The sequence below is a fragment of the Mirounga leonina genome, unplaced genomic scaffold, assembly GCF_011800145.1.
Source record: "Mirounga leonina isolate KUSES-001 unplaced genomic scaffold, KU_Mleo_1.0 Mir_115, whole genome shotgun sequence".
NCBI classification, from domain to species: domain Eukaryota; kingdom Metazoa; phylum Chordata; class Mammalia; order Carnivora; family Phocidae; genus Mirounga; species Mirounga leonina.
In genome coordinates, this window is record NW_023270268.1 from 45220133 (window position 1) to 45238656 (window position 18524).

Below are 18524 nucleotides of genomic sequence, written 5' to 3' on the forward strand. Positions count from 1 at the left end.
GGGTCCTGAGATCGAACCCCTCCCCACCTCCTAGCGTTCCTCACTCTGTTTGGGATTCTTTCTCCCTCTGCCCACCCCCCCCCTCAAGTGCAGGCGCTTACACACACTCTCTCTCGTAAATAAATAAATAAATTAAATAAATAAATAAATAAATAAATAAATAAATAAATAAATAAATATATATATATATATCTTAAAAGAAAAAAAAAAAGACCCCAGTTCCCACCAGGTAAAACAACCTTCCAAAACCTTCCTTCTGCTCTCCTTTGCAGCCTGTATCCTTAGTACATCATTTGTAAACATTGCCACGGAGGGTTTGGGTGCTTTAATTTGTGCATCTGAAAGGATGGACAAAATTAACCATTTCCAAGTGACCAAAGCAAGTCTGCTCCCTTACTTGGAAGATTACAGAAGTATTTGCCCTTCAGTACATTAGATCTGCAGCTACATTAGTTGTCTCTGTGTCTTTAGATTTTGCAAAAGGAAATTGAAATCCAGCAAGTCGTATTAGGAGCCCATTCAAAAAGTGAACAAAAAAGCAAATGAAAACAACCCAGAACGAAGTGGTGTATTTTTCACTTTGCGTTTTGTAGGCATAAGTCCCTTCTTTATAATTTGCAATTTTTTCTGAGAGGTGGTGGATTTTCACTTCAGAGGCGAACAGTATCATGACAAGGCAGCCACAGGAGCCTGCAACAGAAGGAACAAACAACGTGTTGGCACAAATATTTCCTGATTGTAAGAGACGGGGAAGAGGGTCAGCAAACTAAAGAAAGCCTTTACCATCATCCTCATTTGCATTCTTCTGCAAAAAATATATAATTTCAAATTGGTAATCATGAGCCTGATTCTCCAACTGATGGGTGGAAGGGCCTGGGCTATGTCTCTGAGTGAAGAAAACTTGGTGGGGGTGGGGAGGGTAGAATCCGGCCGATCTCACCAAGATTGGGAGATGTTCCTCTCTGCCTGATGAGAAGGCTGGATTGCTGGGCACCTTAAGAGCACAATGGCGGAGGGGTGCCTGGGTGGCTCAGTCGTTAAGCGTCTGCCTTTGGCTCAGGTCATGATTCCAGGGTCCTGGGATCGAGGCCCGCATCGGGCTCCCTGCTCCGTGGGAAGCCTGCTTCTCCCTCTCCCACTCCCCCTCTCTCGCTGTCTCTCTCTCTGTCAAATAAATAAATAAAATCTTTAAAAAAAAAAAAAAAGAGCACAATGGCGGAATGAGGCTACAAAGCAGCCACGGCTATGATGTGGCTTTTAGAGAAAAAATTTCTCTATACTTCACAGGCCTCGTACGAAAAACGTCAGTGATACAGGCCCCTCATGAAAGGGCTTAGGGCTTCCTTCAGAAGGGCTACTTGCCTTCCCCTCTCCTCCAGCTCCCACCTGGCCACAGCTGCCCACAGGAGACCCTGGGCAAAAGGAGCCATAGGTAAGGTGTTGAGGCAAACAATTATTTGTGCTCCATGTTTCTAACAGAACGCAGGATTTTTACTTGGGTGTGTGGCTGCCTTGAATAAAGGCAACATTGTTTGGTTGAGGAGGGGTGGGATCTACGTAGGGGCAGGAATGTTTCCTTGAAATCTGCACCTATCAGAGGCCAGCCCTTTCTTTTCCCCCTTCCTCCTTCCTGTAGTTGAAATATGGATGCAATGGCTGGAGCTCCAGCAGACATTTCGGAGCAGGTGGCCTCAGAAATGTAAGCCATGTACTGTAGAAAAACAAGAAAGGAGGAGTCTGGATCCCAGATACCTGGAGCTACCAGACCAACCCTGGATTTCGAACTCTAGGTTTTTATGGGAAGGAAAAATAAATCTCTATTTTGTTTAGTCCACTATTATTATTTCCCCCTCATTTACCACTCATTGGTAGCCTAATCTAATCCTAACTGGTGCAGCTGAGGTCTGGGGTGAGCTCTCTGCAGGACAGGGGCACTCCATACTGAGTGGTGCCTGGAAATTCTGATAGGCCCTCTCCCACTGAGGATGGAGAATGGGAGACCCCCAGATGGGTGGATGGCACAGGGGGCAGAAGCAGGCAGCGAGATTGGGAGCACGGTGGATAGCCAGGATGCCAGGAACTTCTACCTCTAGTGTTGCATCCCAAGCCATTGGGGTTCCGGTTAATAGGAGACTTGCTAGGTGGTCTTCTGACTTAGGTCAAACCGATTTGGATTCAGACCCTGATTCTTCCACTTACTCTGTGAAATTAGGCAATTTTAATCTCCGAGTCTCAATTTTCTCATCTATAAAATGTGGATAATAAAGATGATGCCCGATTAACATTTGTCATCGAGAATTGACACATATAAATGCTTACTAATTGGTAGCTCTTCCTATGAATTTCATCTTGGAAGTCCTTACCATAATCCCTTACCCCGCCCCACCGCACACCAAAAAAAACCTGACTATATCAGATAGGCCACCCAAAAGAATGCATCACAGTGCCTTATTCCTCCAAATACTCTCCCATTAGGTTTACAACTCCTTCAGGAGGGTAAGTGCTTTTTGCTCTTCAATTACAGTTAATTCAAACACCCTGGAAACAGCAACATAGTGGCTTATTCATTTATTCCATTTGACTTGTTATGTGCGGAGCACCGGGACAGTGGTGGAGATTTAAAGGTTAAAGGAAATGCATGTGGTTTCTCCTCTAACAGAGAGTATAATCGGACAGGGTAAGACAATTATAAACCAATCGCGGTGAGTGTAACAGCAAGGGAGGTACAGGTGGCTGTTACTGAGAGGGTGGGCAGCATCATGGAAGGTTCTTTGGAAGTAGCTGTAGGAAAAGTCAGCCGAGCAAATGGAGGCTGGACTGTGTGGGGAGAGTGGTCTGGACATGAAGAGCTGGAATGCAAATGGTGGCCCCATTCTTTTCCCAAAGGCCAGGTTTGGGCTGGGATAGAGGGAGAGAATTGATCGTGTGAGGGTAAGGGGTGAGGGGTGGGGTGAGCAGGGAAGGAGAAATCACACGTCTTCTATTTTAGAATTTTGCATAGGACTGACCCATCAGCTTGATCATCCTCCTAATATACCCCCCCAAATAATCAGATGATCTCGTTTTCTTGAAACTTCACTCTCACCAGCCTTAGAGCAGTAGTTGAGAATACTCCTTTGTAAAATTTGTCAGCCTATTTTTGTGTTCTGAACTTCAAACCAGGGCTCTCCCCTGGCAAAACCGTACTATTCCTTTCTTGTTAGATCCAACAAAAAGGCTGCAATGCTGTTTTCTCTTTATCTTTTATTTGAAAATTGGGGAGAAAATGCCATTGCTTTTACCAGAAGAGCCTTCTTTGTCTAGGAGATGGTGAATTTCAGACAGAAGCGAAACACTGTATTGCCTTCGTGCTTGAAAGGAAAATTCAAGCTCGGTTTCCTTTTCAAGTTGTTAAATATTTTAAAGGTACTACTTTGTGAAGGAGACAGCGTCATAGTGAGACTGTATTTCAGATTCCTAAAGTAAAGGTTGCTTGGGCTATCTTCAGACTCACAGCCTTTCTCCACAGCTAATCATCCAAGCATGCGAGCTCCAAAACAGAGTGCACGGTCCAGTAGTTGAGAGGATGGTCTGGGATTCTGCGAGTTTGACCATGAGGTCACCCTTGTCATTTCAGAGACGGAGCATAGCGACCTAGCTTGAGTTTCTGCCACCCTCATGACTATGAAGAGACATGCAGGGAAACGACTCGCTGTGACATTAGGCTGTCTTTGCTTCCCTCTGTCCACAGCTCTAAAAGACATGTGGGACCAAGGATATGTGGGACCAAGGGTAACTACAACTTTCAGACCAAAAGATACATACGAAGTGTATCTTCTCTTTGTGGCCTGGCTACTAGGCACATGGAGAGAGGTGTGTAAGGGATGGGGGTGATGGTGCAAATAGGGCTTGGCACTTTTCTAAAATGTCCTTTAGTCCCCAGCAAGGGGGCTCCTGCTATGGCTCCCACATTTGGAGGGTGCTTCTCTCTCTCTCTCCTAGAAAGACCCCTTCCCACAAGGAGAGGAATCCTTGAAGTCAATGGGATAAGCCCATTCCTGACCCACACTCTAGACCGGACTCCCGGGACCTGGGAATTTTCTCCCCAAACAGCTCTGAGCACATTGCCAGGACTGCATGGGTATCTACTCTTCCTTGGGTCAGTCCTCCCAAGGGCAGACTTTTCGGCTGGTGTTGCAGAGCCCTGAGGCCTGAGGATGGCCAAGGAACAGCTATTTCGAGGGCGTGGTCAGAGCTTGGGTACTCAGGGGAATGTCCACACATGTATACCATTACAGTGCGGGTGGAACCACGCGAGGGGAGGGAGGTGGACAGACAGGTGCCGGCTGGCCTCCATCACCGCACTTGGGTCCAGAATTCTAAATGTGAATCTGGCCTTCCGGGTCCTTATGGAGAGATGTTTGTCAAGGCAGAAGGATAAAACATGTCTCACTAAATAGTTTATTAGCTTTTAACTTTTAAATGTTTGGACATGGGGTAGGTGGGCTGTCATTAACACCCTTGCTCAAGGCCTCACAAATGTTAGGATCAAGCCTGCATGCTTCCTTCTTCCTTTTCCCGGGGAATCCAGACATACCAGGAGTCCAAACTCAGCGGGGGTCATTGGGACAGATGCCTCACCTGTTCGTCTGACCAACACTGCTCCTGCTCATAAGAAACGTTAGAGTACATTAGACGTAGGAAAGCCTGCCAAGACTTGCTCCAGCTAGAATTGGGAACAAAACCAGGCGCAGGACCCAGGTTTTGCTGCCTTGCATCTTACTGAAAGACCAGCCATTTTCCTTTATGTGTTTGATTGCCCTGCCATCTGGCTGGTACTGTAATATTTTTCCCCCTTTAATGACTGATTACCGAGTTAATCCCCGACTGAAAAGGATAGCTGAGTTATACGGCTGTCACACAATGAATTACCAGTCAATTAACAAACATTTGTAATGTGCTAGACACTGCACACTCATGACTGTCCTCTGGCGGCTGTCTGGGGCTGCAGAAGTGGATGCCGCTCTCCTCCAGCCCTTACAATATAGGGAACAAAGGTCACAGCCAACAAGAAAGCTGCCTCTTCATCCCGGGCTGACCCTGAAGCCGACTATGCCTTCAGGGGTGGGAACATCCTGCCAGGATCCGTGGGAGTCCAGGGGACCAGGGGTTTCAGCGAAAATGTGTCCTCAAGGGTGAAAAAACAGCTCGGATACATTCTCCTACTATCACTAAGATTGTATTTTGGGGAAATAATAAATTAGAATTTCAATTCCATTTAAAACAATGGCCAACATTTCCAGAAAGCTAGCACGTCATCTTTAAACTCTCTTATAGATGACAAATATTAGAGGCATTCCATTTCCTCTACGGAATGATAAATTGATAATTTCCTTCTTTAAGGAGTCTTGAAAGATGATAAATGGGGGTGGGAAAGCCAGGGCTTTGCAGGTGTAGGTACTAATTTTCTGTGAAATCGTGCAATCTCAGTAGAGAGCCAGCTAGCGAAGGTGAGGTCTCCAGCAGTAATTTTGTCCGCAAATGAGAGCAGTTCTGGCTCCACTGTGGTATGGAGACCATTGGCTGCCATCTAGAAGAGGGGCAGAGGGACAAGCAAAGCAAGTTAATATCTAAGAGTAGATTTTGAGATCGTGAAGAGGAGCGATTTGGTCACGCGTTTCCGAAGAGTAGGTGTGGACGAAGGAACACCACCAGCTGGGTCCAGCTTTTTCTCTTCGTCTTCGGGACTGCAGAGTGGAAAAGCCCACATCTGACTTAGGTTTTACAAATGTCCCATCAGTGAGAGCAGTGGTTTGTGCAAAGAAGAAATGATCTAAAAAATCAGTCTTTCTCTAATTTGAACTGCCTTTCAGAAAAGGAGGCTACCCTTTGTTGCCAGGAAAGGCCCAGAGCTGCTTCTGCTTTACTCATTTCTTCAACAAATATTCATCGGGGGTCTACTGCACTGTTGCGGGTGCTGGGATACAGCCCCGGATGCGCCCACAGAAATCCCTGTCCTCGGGGAGCTGTCAGTGGTGGGGACAGTGGGAAAGTGGCAATAAATAACAAGAGAAGCAAGGATGTTCTAGTGTTTATCAAGTGTGACATGCACGAAGGAGAATAAATAAAGCAGGGAAGGGGGTGGCCGGGGGTGCTTCAGGGAGAACGTGATATTTTAGCACCTCTTGGAGGAAGTCAGGGAAAGAGAAAGTAGCTATCTGAGGGGAATAGCTTTTCCGGGTGAGGGAAAAGCCTGTGTGAGGCCCCAGGTAGGTGGTCTGGGCCAAGAGAGAGACAGAGAGCCAGGCAGAGAGGAGTAAGACGTGAGCTGTGGGGGTGGGTGGTGATGGGGGGGTGGTGATGGGGTGGGCACGTCAGGTGGTGCTTTGGAGGTCCTAGCAAGGACTTGGGCTTTGCCTCTAGATCAAACAGAAAGGAAGACACACGTGCACATTTTCAATCAGACGGGAGTCTGTTTGCCATTGTTATGGAACAAGATTGAGCATCTCCTGGCCCAGGGTCATGGCCGGGTACGGGGCACAGTGAGTTAGACAGTTCTTTTCTGGCCCCCTCAACGTGAGTAACCTGGAGCACCGTCCTCTTCCTACCCCACTGCCACCTCCGCCTCTGAACAGGAGCCCTGGTCCTTTGCCATCACGGGCTGGTTAGTATTACTTCTCTCCTTCTGGGGCCTCCTTTCTAGAGTCTATGCCGAGAAACTCGTAGAATGTTTTCATTTCAGTGAGAGCGATGGTTTGTGCAAAGAAGAAATGATCTAAAAAATCAGTCTTTCTCTAATTTGAACTGCCTTTCAGAAAAGGCACCAATCCTGTCCTTCCTCAGTTCTGGTGACGCTGATGCCTGGACATCCCTGTATCTGCTTCTTGGACTTTGGGTAGCAGCTCCTCCATAGGGACGGAAGTGGAAACGAGACCCAGATAGTCTATGACCACCAGTTGCAGAATAATATACCCTAGACATGGTACGGAGGCCGGGATATTAGGAGTACTAAACCTGATGTATAATGTAAGCCTCCTTCTATTTTTGTCCTGCTCTTTATTTTCCTGTCTATGTGTTTCATGTGTGACTGTGTTTATTTATGTTCTATGCCACAGTTGTAATGATCATAATTAATTAGGCCCGTATTAGGAACATCCCCCTCTTATTTATTTATTTTTTAAAGATTTATTTATTTATTTGAGAGAGAGAGAGAGAGAGAGCAGGGGGGAGGAGCAGAGGGAGAGGGAGAGAGAGAATCTTAAGCAGACTTAACGCTCAAGATTGAGCCTAATGGAGGGCTCTGTCTCATGACCCTGAGATGATGACCTGAGCCGAAACCAAGTCAGATGCTTAACTGACTGTGCCACCCAGGCTCCCCAGGAACATCTCCCTTTTAAAAGAAGGCAGTCATTGTATTTGTTTGCCTTGCTAGGTATAACTCATAACACGATCCTCTGTTTAAGAGAAGACACAATAAATACAATTTGCAATAAGTCTGCATTTTGGAGGTTTTCATCACCTCTAAGAGGCCCGAGTCAATACCTTTCATATCATTTTCAGAGAGTATTCACTGAACTATCTAGGATGTTCTGTGATTGATCCACGGCAAGTCTTCTACCTAGCCTTCTCTCTTTTCCTTGCAAATCTGGGACTCCACCATCAACTGGGAAACTTCTAGAATGGAATATAGAAAGGCAGACACTCATATATCCATGTGCCATTGTGAAACTATAGATCCAGTTGCTTCTATGCTCAGCTGCTTCTTCTCTGGGTCCCTCTCTCTTTCTCTACTTTCTTAATTTGTATACATCTCTCTCTCTCTCTCCTGCTGTATTATAAACCTTGAGGGAAGTGTTGTCCACCCTGTTTGCTCCATTCTGCCTTCCCCTCCCATTTCCCCTCCCATTTCCTCTCCCATTTATGCTTTTGAAACGCTCACCATTCAGCCATACTCCTGAAACATCCCCGTCTTAGAGCCTCAGGAACAACATGGCCTCTTGGTTTTCCTTCCTCCTCTCTGGACACACCTAGTCAGTGTCTTTGCTGACCCCTCCTTCCTCCTCAACCCAAAAATGAACTGACTGTGTTCTTCAGGGATTGGTCCCACGTCAATTTTTCTCTATCTACAGTCTCTCTCTAGATGATCTCATCCATTTCCATTGCTTTAAATAATATCTATATCCTGACAACTCCTAAATTTTGTCTAGACCTCTTCTCTGAGCTCCAGACTCATATATCCCACTGGCTCCTTGCTATCTCTACTCGGATACCTCCTAGGGTCTTAAACTTGACATAGCACGAAGAGAACATTGATTTCTAGTGCTAAGCTCCTCCTTCCAGCTCTTTCTTGCCCGAAACTCTAAGTCTGTTCTTCCCCTTGTCTTGTTCATCTTGGTTAATGCCACCACTGTCTACTTGCTTAAGCCACCTGCAAAAGGTTTTGGATTTACTCTCAAAATGTTTTTAGAATCCATTCATCTCTCTCCATGTCCAAGGCGATAGCCTAGTCTTTTCACCAGACATTTCTTACAAGGTAAATCAGCTCTCCAACCTCTTCGTAAAAATCTTTCGCAAGCTTCTCTCAACGCAATTAGAATCAATTCTAAAAGATTTGCCATGGGGTATGACATTAACTGGCATCAACAGGTTTGCTAATGATTTTTTTTTTTTTTTTTTGGCCATTTCTCCCTCATTACCTACCCCGAGGCACATGGGCCTTCTTTTCGTTCCTACGGCAAGCCGACCTCTTTCCCTAGACTGTTCACGTGTGCTTTCTCCTCTCCTTGGGAAAGTCTCTGGGGGTCCTCAACTCCTTTGTATCTTTGGAACTACTTACTGACCACCGCATCAAAGCCCCAGCCCCCCTTTCCCTTCATTCTCTATTCTAACAGCACGTTTATCACCTTATTGAAATGATCGTCATCTTTCATTACTTAGGAATGCTTTTGTTTGACTCTCCCACCAGACTGTAGACTCCATGAAGGCAGGACTGTGTGCCTGACTGGTGTGGTATCCAGCACCAGTGCCTATTATAATGGCGGGCACACAGTGGCCTCTCAAACCCTCGTCAGGATTTGTTGAATAAGGGAAATATATTCACCTCAGCCAACAGTTCTCAGCACTGGTCACACATTAGAATTACCGAGAGAGCTTAAAAAAACACCTGCACCCAGACTCCATCCCCAGAGACTCCAATTTAATTAGCATAGCATGGGGCCTGGTGTCAGCATTTTTAGAAAGTTCTTCAAGGGATCCTAGTGTGTAGTCCAGAAAGAGAATCACTGCCCAAAATGAACTAAGGGGGACCATTAAGGTAGTACTAAAATCCTAACTTGGGGAAAAATTCCTCAAATCTAGTTTATAATTGGCAAGATGAGAAAGAGCAAATGGACTGAGTTGCGTGGGTCTTGTGAACATTGACATTGGACAGAAATGCAGCACGAAGAAGGCTGAGGAATGTGATGGACCGAACTGGAAGCCGTGAGAAGCGGCAGCAACATCTGGTCCAGGAGGGCAACATGTTATCAGGCCATAGCATGAGCCCACTGTGGCGATGAAACCTTTAGTGGCCTCATCTGCAGGTCTATTCCCTTTCCTTCTTTGTCTCCAGGGTCTGGCATGCACACTGGGACACAGAAGGGGATGCTCAGAGCACTGCGACTCCGGCCATATGGAAGGAAGACCCCTTCCCTTTCCTTCTCCCCCATCTTCATGCTTCAGGATGAAGCATCCAGCTTCATGGATGGGTCCCCATCCAGCAAGGGGGTAGACAGTAGACCTGAATGATATCAGCACAAGGAAAGAGGGAGTCTTGGGGAACCCAGGGGTGAGTGAGAGAAGAAGAGAAAGGAGGTCCAAGGAGGAAGGAGTTTTCCCTGCGCACTGTGAGGAAGGCCACCTGGGCAGAGAAACAGGGGAGGAAACTCAGGGAAAGAGAGCTGCCCACCCCACACCTCCCGTGTGGCCAGTAAGGGGGTCTCCAGTGGAGTGTGACTCACACGGGAACAAAAGGACTTCCTAATACAGGCCCTCCCTTCTTTGTGTGTGAATCTACTGACTCAGAGTTACAGTGTTTGTGATAAGGCTGTAAATCCTCCTCCATCCACAATTAGGGTGAAATCCTCCTCCGTCCACAATTAGGGTGTAGAGCTGGGATCTCCGTGAACTTTACAGCTTCAGATAAACACTTCCAAAATGCCAGGGCCTTCTGGTTACTGTATGTTGACCGAAGCAGAAGGAGGTAGTCTGTGATTCAAGAGTGATCTGTTTACCCCCAAAGGTCACCAACCATCAGCCATTTGACCCTTAAACATGTTTTGTTCTCGTGCACAGTTTTTTACAAGTTGCCGAAATTTTTGGTCTTTTAAAAATAAGGATTTGGGGCTTAAAAAAGCAGATAAGCTACAAATACTACGCCTTTTTCTTCTGCAAGATGGATCTGGACCTGGCTCCTTCTTTTCCGACCCTTCTCTTCCTTCCTCATCCACACACCTTTATTGAGGACCTGCTTTTGCAAAAAGTTCAGAGATAAATAAGATATAATGTAAGCACAGGGTCTGTGTGTTCCCGCATATATTTCTGTGCTCAGGTTTTCGTTTCATTAGACCTGGCCAAGGGCTGAGATAAGATCTGGGACTTGGATTAAATTCTGCATTCTCTGAGTCATCTTGCTTTTCAAATAGCGGTATTTCGGTCCTCCGTTAGAACTGTCAAATAATTTGTCTTCCAAATGGGCTGCTCTTCTGAATTTCATTCAGAAGCTGGAGTGCGAGATGGTTGTGCCCGTTAATAAGCTCTTGTAGCTCGGCTTCGAACCAGTGCTTTTTCCCTCTGCTTTGGGATGTTGGGTCAAGACTACCCCGACTCTAGTTCTGCCTTGTCAGCTGCTTCCCGTTCTGTTGTCCATACACAGCCCTGGGGGGGCGGGGGGTGGGGGAGGGGGAGGACGAGTGGGATACAGCACTGGGGGGCTTCCTAAGCCCTTCCTTCCCCCCTCCCAGCCGCCGCTGGTGTCACGCGACACCATGTTATCAGGCCATAGCATGAGCCCACTGTGGCGATGAAACCTTTAGTGGCCTCATCTGCAGGTCTATTCCCTTTCCTTCTGTGTCTCCAGGGTCTGGCATGCACACTGGAACACAGAAGGGGATGCTCAGAGCACTGTGACTCCGGCCGTGTGGAAGGAAGACCCCTTCCCTTTCCTTCTCCCCCATCTTCATGCTTCAGGATGCTAAGCCTTGGGTCCCCATCCAGCAAGGGGTGACAGTGTCACCTCCTCAAAGGTCTGACACCCAGCGCCCCGGCCTCTCTCAAGCACGTGGGTGCTACTGACTCCAGCCCTGGGAATGGTAGCTGCTTTCTGAGATTATCATCTCTGAGCCAGCCTAGGGTCTCCATTTCGCGTCGCCAGTCCTCTAACACCTGTTTCATCAGTTCCTGATAGCCCTGGTCCTCGAACCTGAGCTTGCATTGGAATCACCTGAAAGGCTTGTTGAACACCCTTTGCAGCTTGTTGCTGCCCCACCCCCCACCCTACCCAAGTTTCTGAGGCAGTAGCAGGTCTGGGGTGGGGCCGGAGAATTTGCTTTTCTATCAAGTTCCCCAGGGAGGCAAATGCTGCTGGTGGTCTGGGGGACCCCACTTAAATAACCACTGCTGAACCTTATATTCCCCTGGTCAAAATAATGTGTATTCTGTTTTCTGGCTGGCCTCTGATTGCTTTAATGGCCTTCACTAAAATAGCGCGCCGCCCACGTCTACCGGTTTGGTTTGGTATGTTGCGGGGGCGGGGAGGTAATGCCAATATCCACTTCTCACCTGGACCTACCCATGACACTGAATCACTGTCTCAGTCTGTCCACACCCTGTACCTGTGTTCTAGCTCCTCTGCCCTAATCTCGAAGCCCTCAGCCTTCCTTCCCAGCTTTCATTCCACCCCTCTTCAGCTCTTGTCCTACCACCTCCATGGGCCCGCTCTGCTCATCCCATCCCATTGGAATTCTGATTTCTCTCAACTGTACTGAGTGCCCAAGTGAACATCTCCTTCTGGGTTTGCTTTCTCAAGTCCGCAAACACGTATTGAATTGCTCACTGCATGCGGAGCCTCATGCCGGATGCTCATGCTGGAGATACAAAGATGAGAAAGACTTAGACTCTGCCCTCCCAGAGTCACCATTTCTGCACGATTGGAAGCTGTGTTATCTGCTTGTGAGAGACAGAACTCCCACTGGACAGAGAACTGCTTTGGTGAAGTGAATTATTTGATTGGCAAGATGTGGAAGAGGTAAGACTTGAGGAAGTGTGCTCAAGGCTGAATGGGTGAAGGCTGTCTTGCGCTGCGAGCTGAGGGAGCCCCTGTTGACCCAAGGCTCTGTTTTCTAGAGAGGGAGCTCGGCAAGCTTGTGGCTGGCGTTGAGTTGTGCTGGGGAAAGGGAGCAGTGGCCAGACACACAAGGGCCTGGGGCCCTGGGGCAGCCAAAGGGCAATGTCAGCGGGGAAGGAAACAGACTAATAGGGATTTTCAATCTACTGTTTGCTGGTGTGAGTTGTAATCTCTCTTGTCTCCCCATGGAATCCTTAAGAGCGCTGCGGAAGCTTCATGGGAATATGACAAAGTACTAAGTTGTTTTGTAAGTTTGAAGTGGGGTGAAATCAGAGACCTCCAATACAAGAATGGCTACATGCAAGTTACATGTACAGTTTTGATTTTCCCATGTTTCTTTTCTCCCGGTAAAAATATCCTAAGCACCCTGTGGCACTATCTGGAGTTTCTATTCTTTTCCATCAGCCTTGGTTATTCAGTAGGACATGTTACTGATGAACACATTTCTGAGTTTAGAGTTTATTTTTTCTCAGATACACCTATCATTAGGCTACACAAAGTACCTATAGGCCTGAATATGACAACTCATGTGGGCAGAACACTGGCTCTTTATGGAGCCAGTGGATAATTTTTTGGGGGGATAATTTTTATTTATTTTCCTGATTGTGAATAAATACATGCACATTATTGAACATTTGGAAATATTAAAAAGTATAAGAAAAAGAAAATCACCCATAAGTTCACTGCTCAGAAGTAACTACCATGAACAGAATAGATGAGCTCTCTCTCTCTATATATATATGTGTGTGTGTGTGTGTGTGTGTGTGTGTATCTATATGGAGGCTAGAAAGAGCATATGTACAATATAAATATTTATATATGTTGTCTATATTTATATATAATCAAATTTGGTTCATAAAATCTTATGATTATAAATCTTATATTTATAAAATCTTATATACAGTCTTATTCACTTAACTTTTTGATACAAGCATACATCCTTTTGATTACATCTTCAAAGATATAATTTAATGCCAGCATTTATCCATATAGACTATCACAATGTGTATCTCGAATTCCTTATTGTTGGATAATTCTGTTTTTCTCCACTTCGGCGATCATATATAATGCTACAATGGACATCCATGTCTATGTACTGTCACTTATATTTAGGTAGACCTGTCTTTTGATACCTTGGAAAGCACACTTGTCTTTGTGTCAGAGTAGAAGTACTTTGAAGTAGAAGTAGAATTTTGTACTCACCTGAAATGAAGCTCAAAAGATACAACCCTAGTGGACCATGCAGGGTTTCAAAGGGCTTGCCAAAAGCATTGTACATGAAGAAGGCTGTTCCCACCATGGTTAGAACGACCAGGATTGTGGAGAAGAGGATGACATTGACGTGGATGCTCACAGGGATCGCTTGGAGCAAATCTGGGAAAACTAAAGATAAAACAAAGATTAGAAGAAATTTCATTAGTGGTAGTCTGTGAATGTAATTTCAAAAATTAAATCCTTTTTAACCTCAAAAATCACTAAAATCCTTTAGGTGAATACATTCTCACTTACTAATTTACGAGGGATTTAGAAAAAGGTTTAAACACAGGATTATTCTGTAGAACTCACCAGTAAAGACCAACAAAGAGGAGATTTGAGGGAATTTTTTCTGCCCTTGGTCATATGTAATTACTTAAATAAACAAGTACTGGCTTCATAACCAAAAACTGTACATGTTGATGACCAAACTTTTAATGACATTTCTCAGTAGTATTTTTTTTTTTTAAATCTGTCTTGAAATGACATTTTCAGTTTGGGGATATCTGAGGGAGTTCAAACATCAGGAAGTATTTCTGTTTCCTTTGCTCCAAAAAAGAAAAAAATTGTTTCTAGTCCACACCAAGATTTAAAAAATGGGGTATTTTCAGTCAATTTCAATATTTTGATGTCGCACAAGCTGTGGGAAAATAATTTCTGGTGATACTAGAAATATTTTCCACTTAGAAAACATGCCAAATCTATTTCTAGATTTTGTGTTCAGGGCAAGTTTTTCTTGTTTGCAGAGGAAATGAAGTCCTTTATAGTGTAGGGTCTCTCTTATCTGGTGAGGCATCAGCAGGCTTAGCATCAGCAAACCTGGCAAGACCAATCTGGGGAAGTTTAATTCAGGCCATTTCAGTTTCCTGAACATTTATCAAGTGCTCTTTAACATTTACTGAGCACCTGGTATGTGCCAGGCATTGTTCTAGGTGCTGGATACAAGATAGACAAGGTTCCTGTTGTCTCGTGGAGATTATAACCTAAGGGGAGTAAGTAGACAACAAGTAAACCAGTAAATTTCATAGCCTATCTCCAAAGATGGCCGCCATCAATTCCTTCCCTCCTTCTACACACATGGCACTTCCCCTTTAGAGGAATTTATTCCTCAGTCCCCTTGAACCTGGGCTGGTTTGTGACTGCTTTGGCCACCTGAACATGGCAGCAGAACTACAGCGTGCCAATCCCAGGCTAGCCTCTAAGAAGATCAGCCGTTCCTACGTCTTTTCTTGGAGGCTTGAGCAATCATTCGGGAAGTCCAAGTTACTCTGCTGGAGAAAAAGGCCACCCAGAGGAGCACCAGGCACTGGAGGGAAGAGTCTTGGACATACAGCCCAGAAAAGCCTCTGGGTGACTCCAACCCCAGCTGCTGTTTAACTGCAACCCCATCAAGACCTAGGCAGTTGAACTAATAAATTTTTGTTTTAAGCCCCTGACCTTTGGAGGGCTATTATGCAATGGTAACAGAAAGCACTTTCACAGAGTGCGCTGCTATGGAGAAATGAAACAGGGCAATGGAATTTTGAGTGATTGAGTGAATGGATATGGGTGGTCAGCAGTTACACCTAAGCTGGTACCTGAATGCAGGGAAGGAAGTGGCTGTATAAATATCTGGGGAAGAGCATTCCTGGGAAAAGGAACACAGCTGGGGCAGCAGCGAGCCCGTGAGCCTGGTGAGTGAGGGGAGGTGAAGTGGGATTGCGAGACTGGCATCAGACTGTTGCACCCACTGGGTCCTGGTCAACTGACCATGGTAAGGAGTTGGCTTTTAATTCTAAATTCACTGGGAAGCCACTGGGGAGTGTTAAGTAAGAGAGGGACACAGTCTCCTTCATGATGTGAAAAGATCACTCTGGCTGCTGAAGAGCAGGAATAAGGGGGTGAGGGGAGGGAGGAGGGCAGGTGTGGAAGCAGGGAGACCCAGAGGCAGGGAGTGTTCACAGCGGCAAGAGACAGGGGCCCGACCTAAGTTGCAGCAGTAGAGGTCGTGAGCGGTTATCAGATTTGGAATCTATCCTGGAGATAGAAGATAGGACTTGTTGAAAGAAAGGAATCAAGGATAAGCAACCGAATAAATGGTAATGCTATTAACTGACATAGACAAGTAGAAGGTGTGGGTCTGGACATGGGAACGGGAAGTGAGGAAGTTCTGTTTTAGACATTTGAAGTTTGAGTTGCGCCTAAGAAATGCGAGTAGAGGTGCCAAATAGGATTTATGTGTCCGGAGGTCCAGGGAGAAGGTGGAGGTGTTTAGGGAGGTGAAACTAGGGAGAGGCCAGCAAGGTGCCTAGGGCATGCAGCTTACAGGGACAATCACTCTCTGGGATCAACCCCCTCTTGCACGAGCTCAAGCATGAATGTCTCCTTAAATTTTATGACCTAAGGGCCTCCATGGCCTCATCTTGGTATGTGAAGCCAGAGGAATGGCTATCACCTGTGGAGAAACTGTAGCTAGAGGAGAGAAGAGCCCTGGGGATTGACCTGCACAGGAGAGAAGAGAAACCAGCCAAGGAGCTTGTGAGTTAGGAACAAATCCATGGGTGGGAGAGCAAAGAAGCCAAGGGAAGAAAATGTTCCGAACAATGATGTGAATCTATAAGAACAGGTATGAAATGATCATCAAAATATGTGAGGTGAAAAAAAAAACAAAACAAAAACCAAACTAATAGAAATGTGCATTTGGAAAAAGCCAGAGGGGAATATATATAATAACACATAATTAAGTACTTACCTGATTTCATTCTCTCAACAACCCACCTACTACAGGAAAAACTGGGGCTCAGGGGGTGAGGTAACATACCCCAGATTTGTACTTAGTAAGTGATGGAGATTTGAACTCCTGTCCTCGCTCTTAACCAGCATGCTAGAGCAATCTCAGGGACAGGCATGCTTATCCGGGCAGACACCGTTTCTAGAGGCTACACACAAAATTTGTAGCATCGCTTCTGGAGAAGGAGACTGAGAGATATGTCATTATGTACCTTTTGGATTTTTTTTTTTTTTTTACCACCTTGGAAGCGTTCTCTATTCAATGAATACATAAGTACCTAAAAAAATAATAAATGGATAAATGAAGACCAAAAACTCCTGTGACTCATCTAGATTAGAGGTTTCAGAGATTTATTACTAGATGAAATGTATGGATACTGTTTGTGATTTGAACAAATGCTCTATAAAAGTCATTTTTGAGATAACCAGAGAAAATTGAACATGGACTGGGTATTATATGATATTACATGACTATTACTGATTTCGTTGGTTATATTAATGGTATTGTGGTTATACTTTTATTTTTTTATTTCTTTTTTGTGGTTGTACTTTTAAAAGTCCTTATCAATTAGAAATGATGTGGATGGGTGGGCTGAAAGATAAAATAAGGAAATTCCTCAGCTGCTTGGAGGAATGGCAGGGTGGCATTGTGGACGTTCAAGTCGTGGGTGCTAAGCCTCTGTGCCCCCCGCCCTGTGTTCTGGGGGCACAGTGAAGCAGCTAATCTTATTCCTCGATGCCCTGGCCTCCTGAGCTTCCAACTGCTGAGACCGTACCATCGACCCAACCTGCTATTCTTAGCTCTATCAGCTGTTGATTTGGTTTTTACTAGCAGTTATCCAAAAACCCACTTCCGTCTATCTCCCCACCTGTTAAAAGAAGTGGCAACCTCAGCGTTTCTGATAGGGTAGCTAGGTGAAGCCTGTCTGAAAATCGAGGCAGAAAGAAGTTGCACTGATTTGCCTCCTAGAAAGAAAAGCTAGGAGCTAAAATAAATTGTCACATGGAGCATTCTAATTCTTATGAAGTCTCTAACAATTTCCACTCTGTTGAGAAAGTGACCCAGCAGGGTACTAATCAGTGCGAGTTATACAGTTACTTACATTTTCTCTGGTTTCTGTTTTTGATGAAAATTCCCTGAGTCTGTCATGAGTGGCCAGAACTCTGGTAACAGCCCTCCATTTTCCGACCAACATTCACGTGACTTTTGCTTGGCTGAAGCTGAGGGCAGACCATTCAAATAAATATAGGGAGGTGTCACTTTAACCGTATCGGATGTAATGTAGCGAGGAGGTAGGTTGGTTTGGTCTTTCCGTTCTTTTAGGTTTGGGATTATAACACAGAGAAAGGATTTGAACATTTTGAGCTGCGGAGGGCCTGTCATTAAATCCAGCAAGTCACTTCTGGCCTCCAGAAATTACTTAATTAGCTGTTGACAAGTGAAAGGGAGTTATTTATTAAAGCAGGCAGCTGAGGCTTGTCTTTCATTCTCTTCTCACGGATTTCTTCCACTCTGCGTGAGTCAATGTGCCTCGCTCTCCCCATCTTCAGACCACCCCAGCCCCTGAGTGCTTTTCTCTGCTCTTTCATCACCAAACTTCCTCAAAGAGCAATACATGAGTAATAATAACAGGACTAAAAATAACAGCCAGAAATGATATAGCATTTGCTATGTTCCAGGTCTTTACCTATATTGCATAAATGAGAGACTTACGTGTTTTAATTTTTACAACATAAATTGAAATACAAATGAGAGATTTAAATCTTTTCATTCTTACGACAATATAAAGACAGGACTATTTTATCCTCAATGTATAGATTTAAAAAAACAAAACAAAACAAAAAAACCCAGAAGCACAGAGAAGTCAAATTGCCTAGCCACACAGGGGTATTGCTGTCTTTGCTTTTGACTCCCTCCCCGCCCCCGTTTTTAAGATTAAAGTAAAATTAACATCGTAAAGAATTCTCCCTTTTTATTTTCTGTGAATTTTGACACTCAGTCATGTAACTATGACCTCAATCAAGATATAGGACAATTTCATCGTTCCCAAAACTTCTGGGTTCCCCTTTGCTGTCCACCTGCCCCGTGGCCCCAACCCCCAGCTCCTGCATGGGTAACATTGTAAAAAACTGCAAACTG

At 45.2% G+C, this 18524-nt stretch overlaps 1 protein-coding gene across 1 annotated transcript in view; it reads right to left on the reverse strand.

The window, feature by feature from the left end:
* Positions 1-424: 424 nt before the first annotated feature.
* The window catches only part of CLRN1 (clarin 1), a 35693-nt gene continuing 17593 nt past the window's right edge, over positions 425-18524 (reverse strand). Inside the window, exons 2-3 of the mRNA XM_034997128.1 lie at positions 13565-13744; positions 425-690 (exon numbers count right to left, since the gene is read on the reverse strand). Coding sequence (XP_034853019.1) covers positions 425-690; positions 13565-13744 — 446 coding nt within the window. The remainder of the gene's footprint in view (positions 691-13564; positions 13745-18524) is intronic.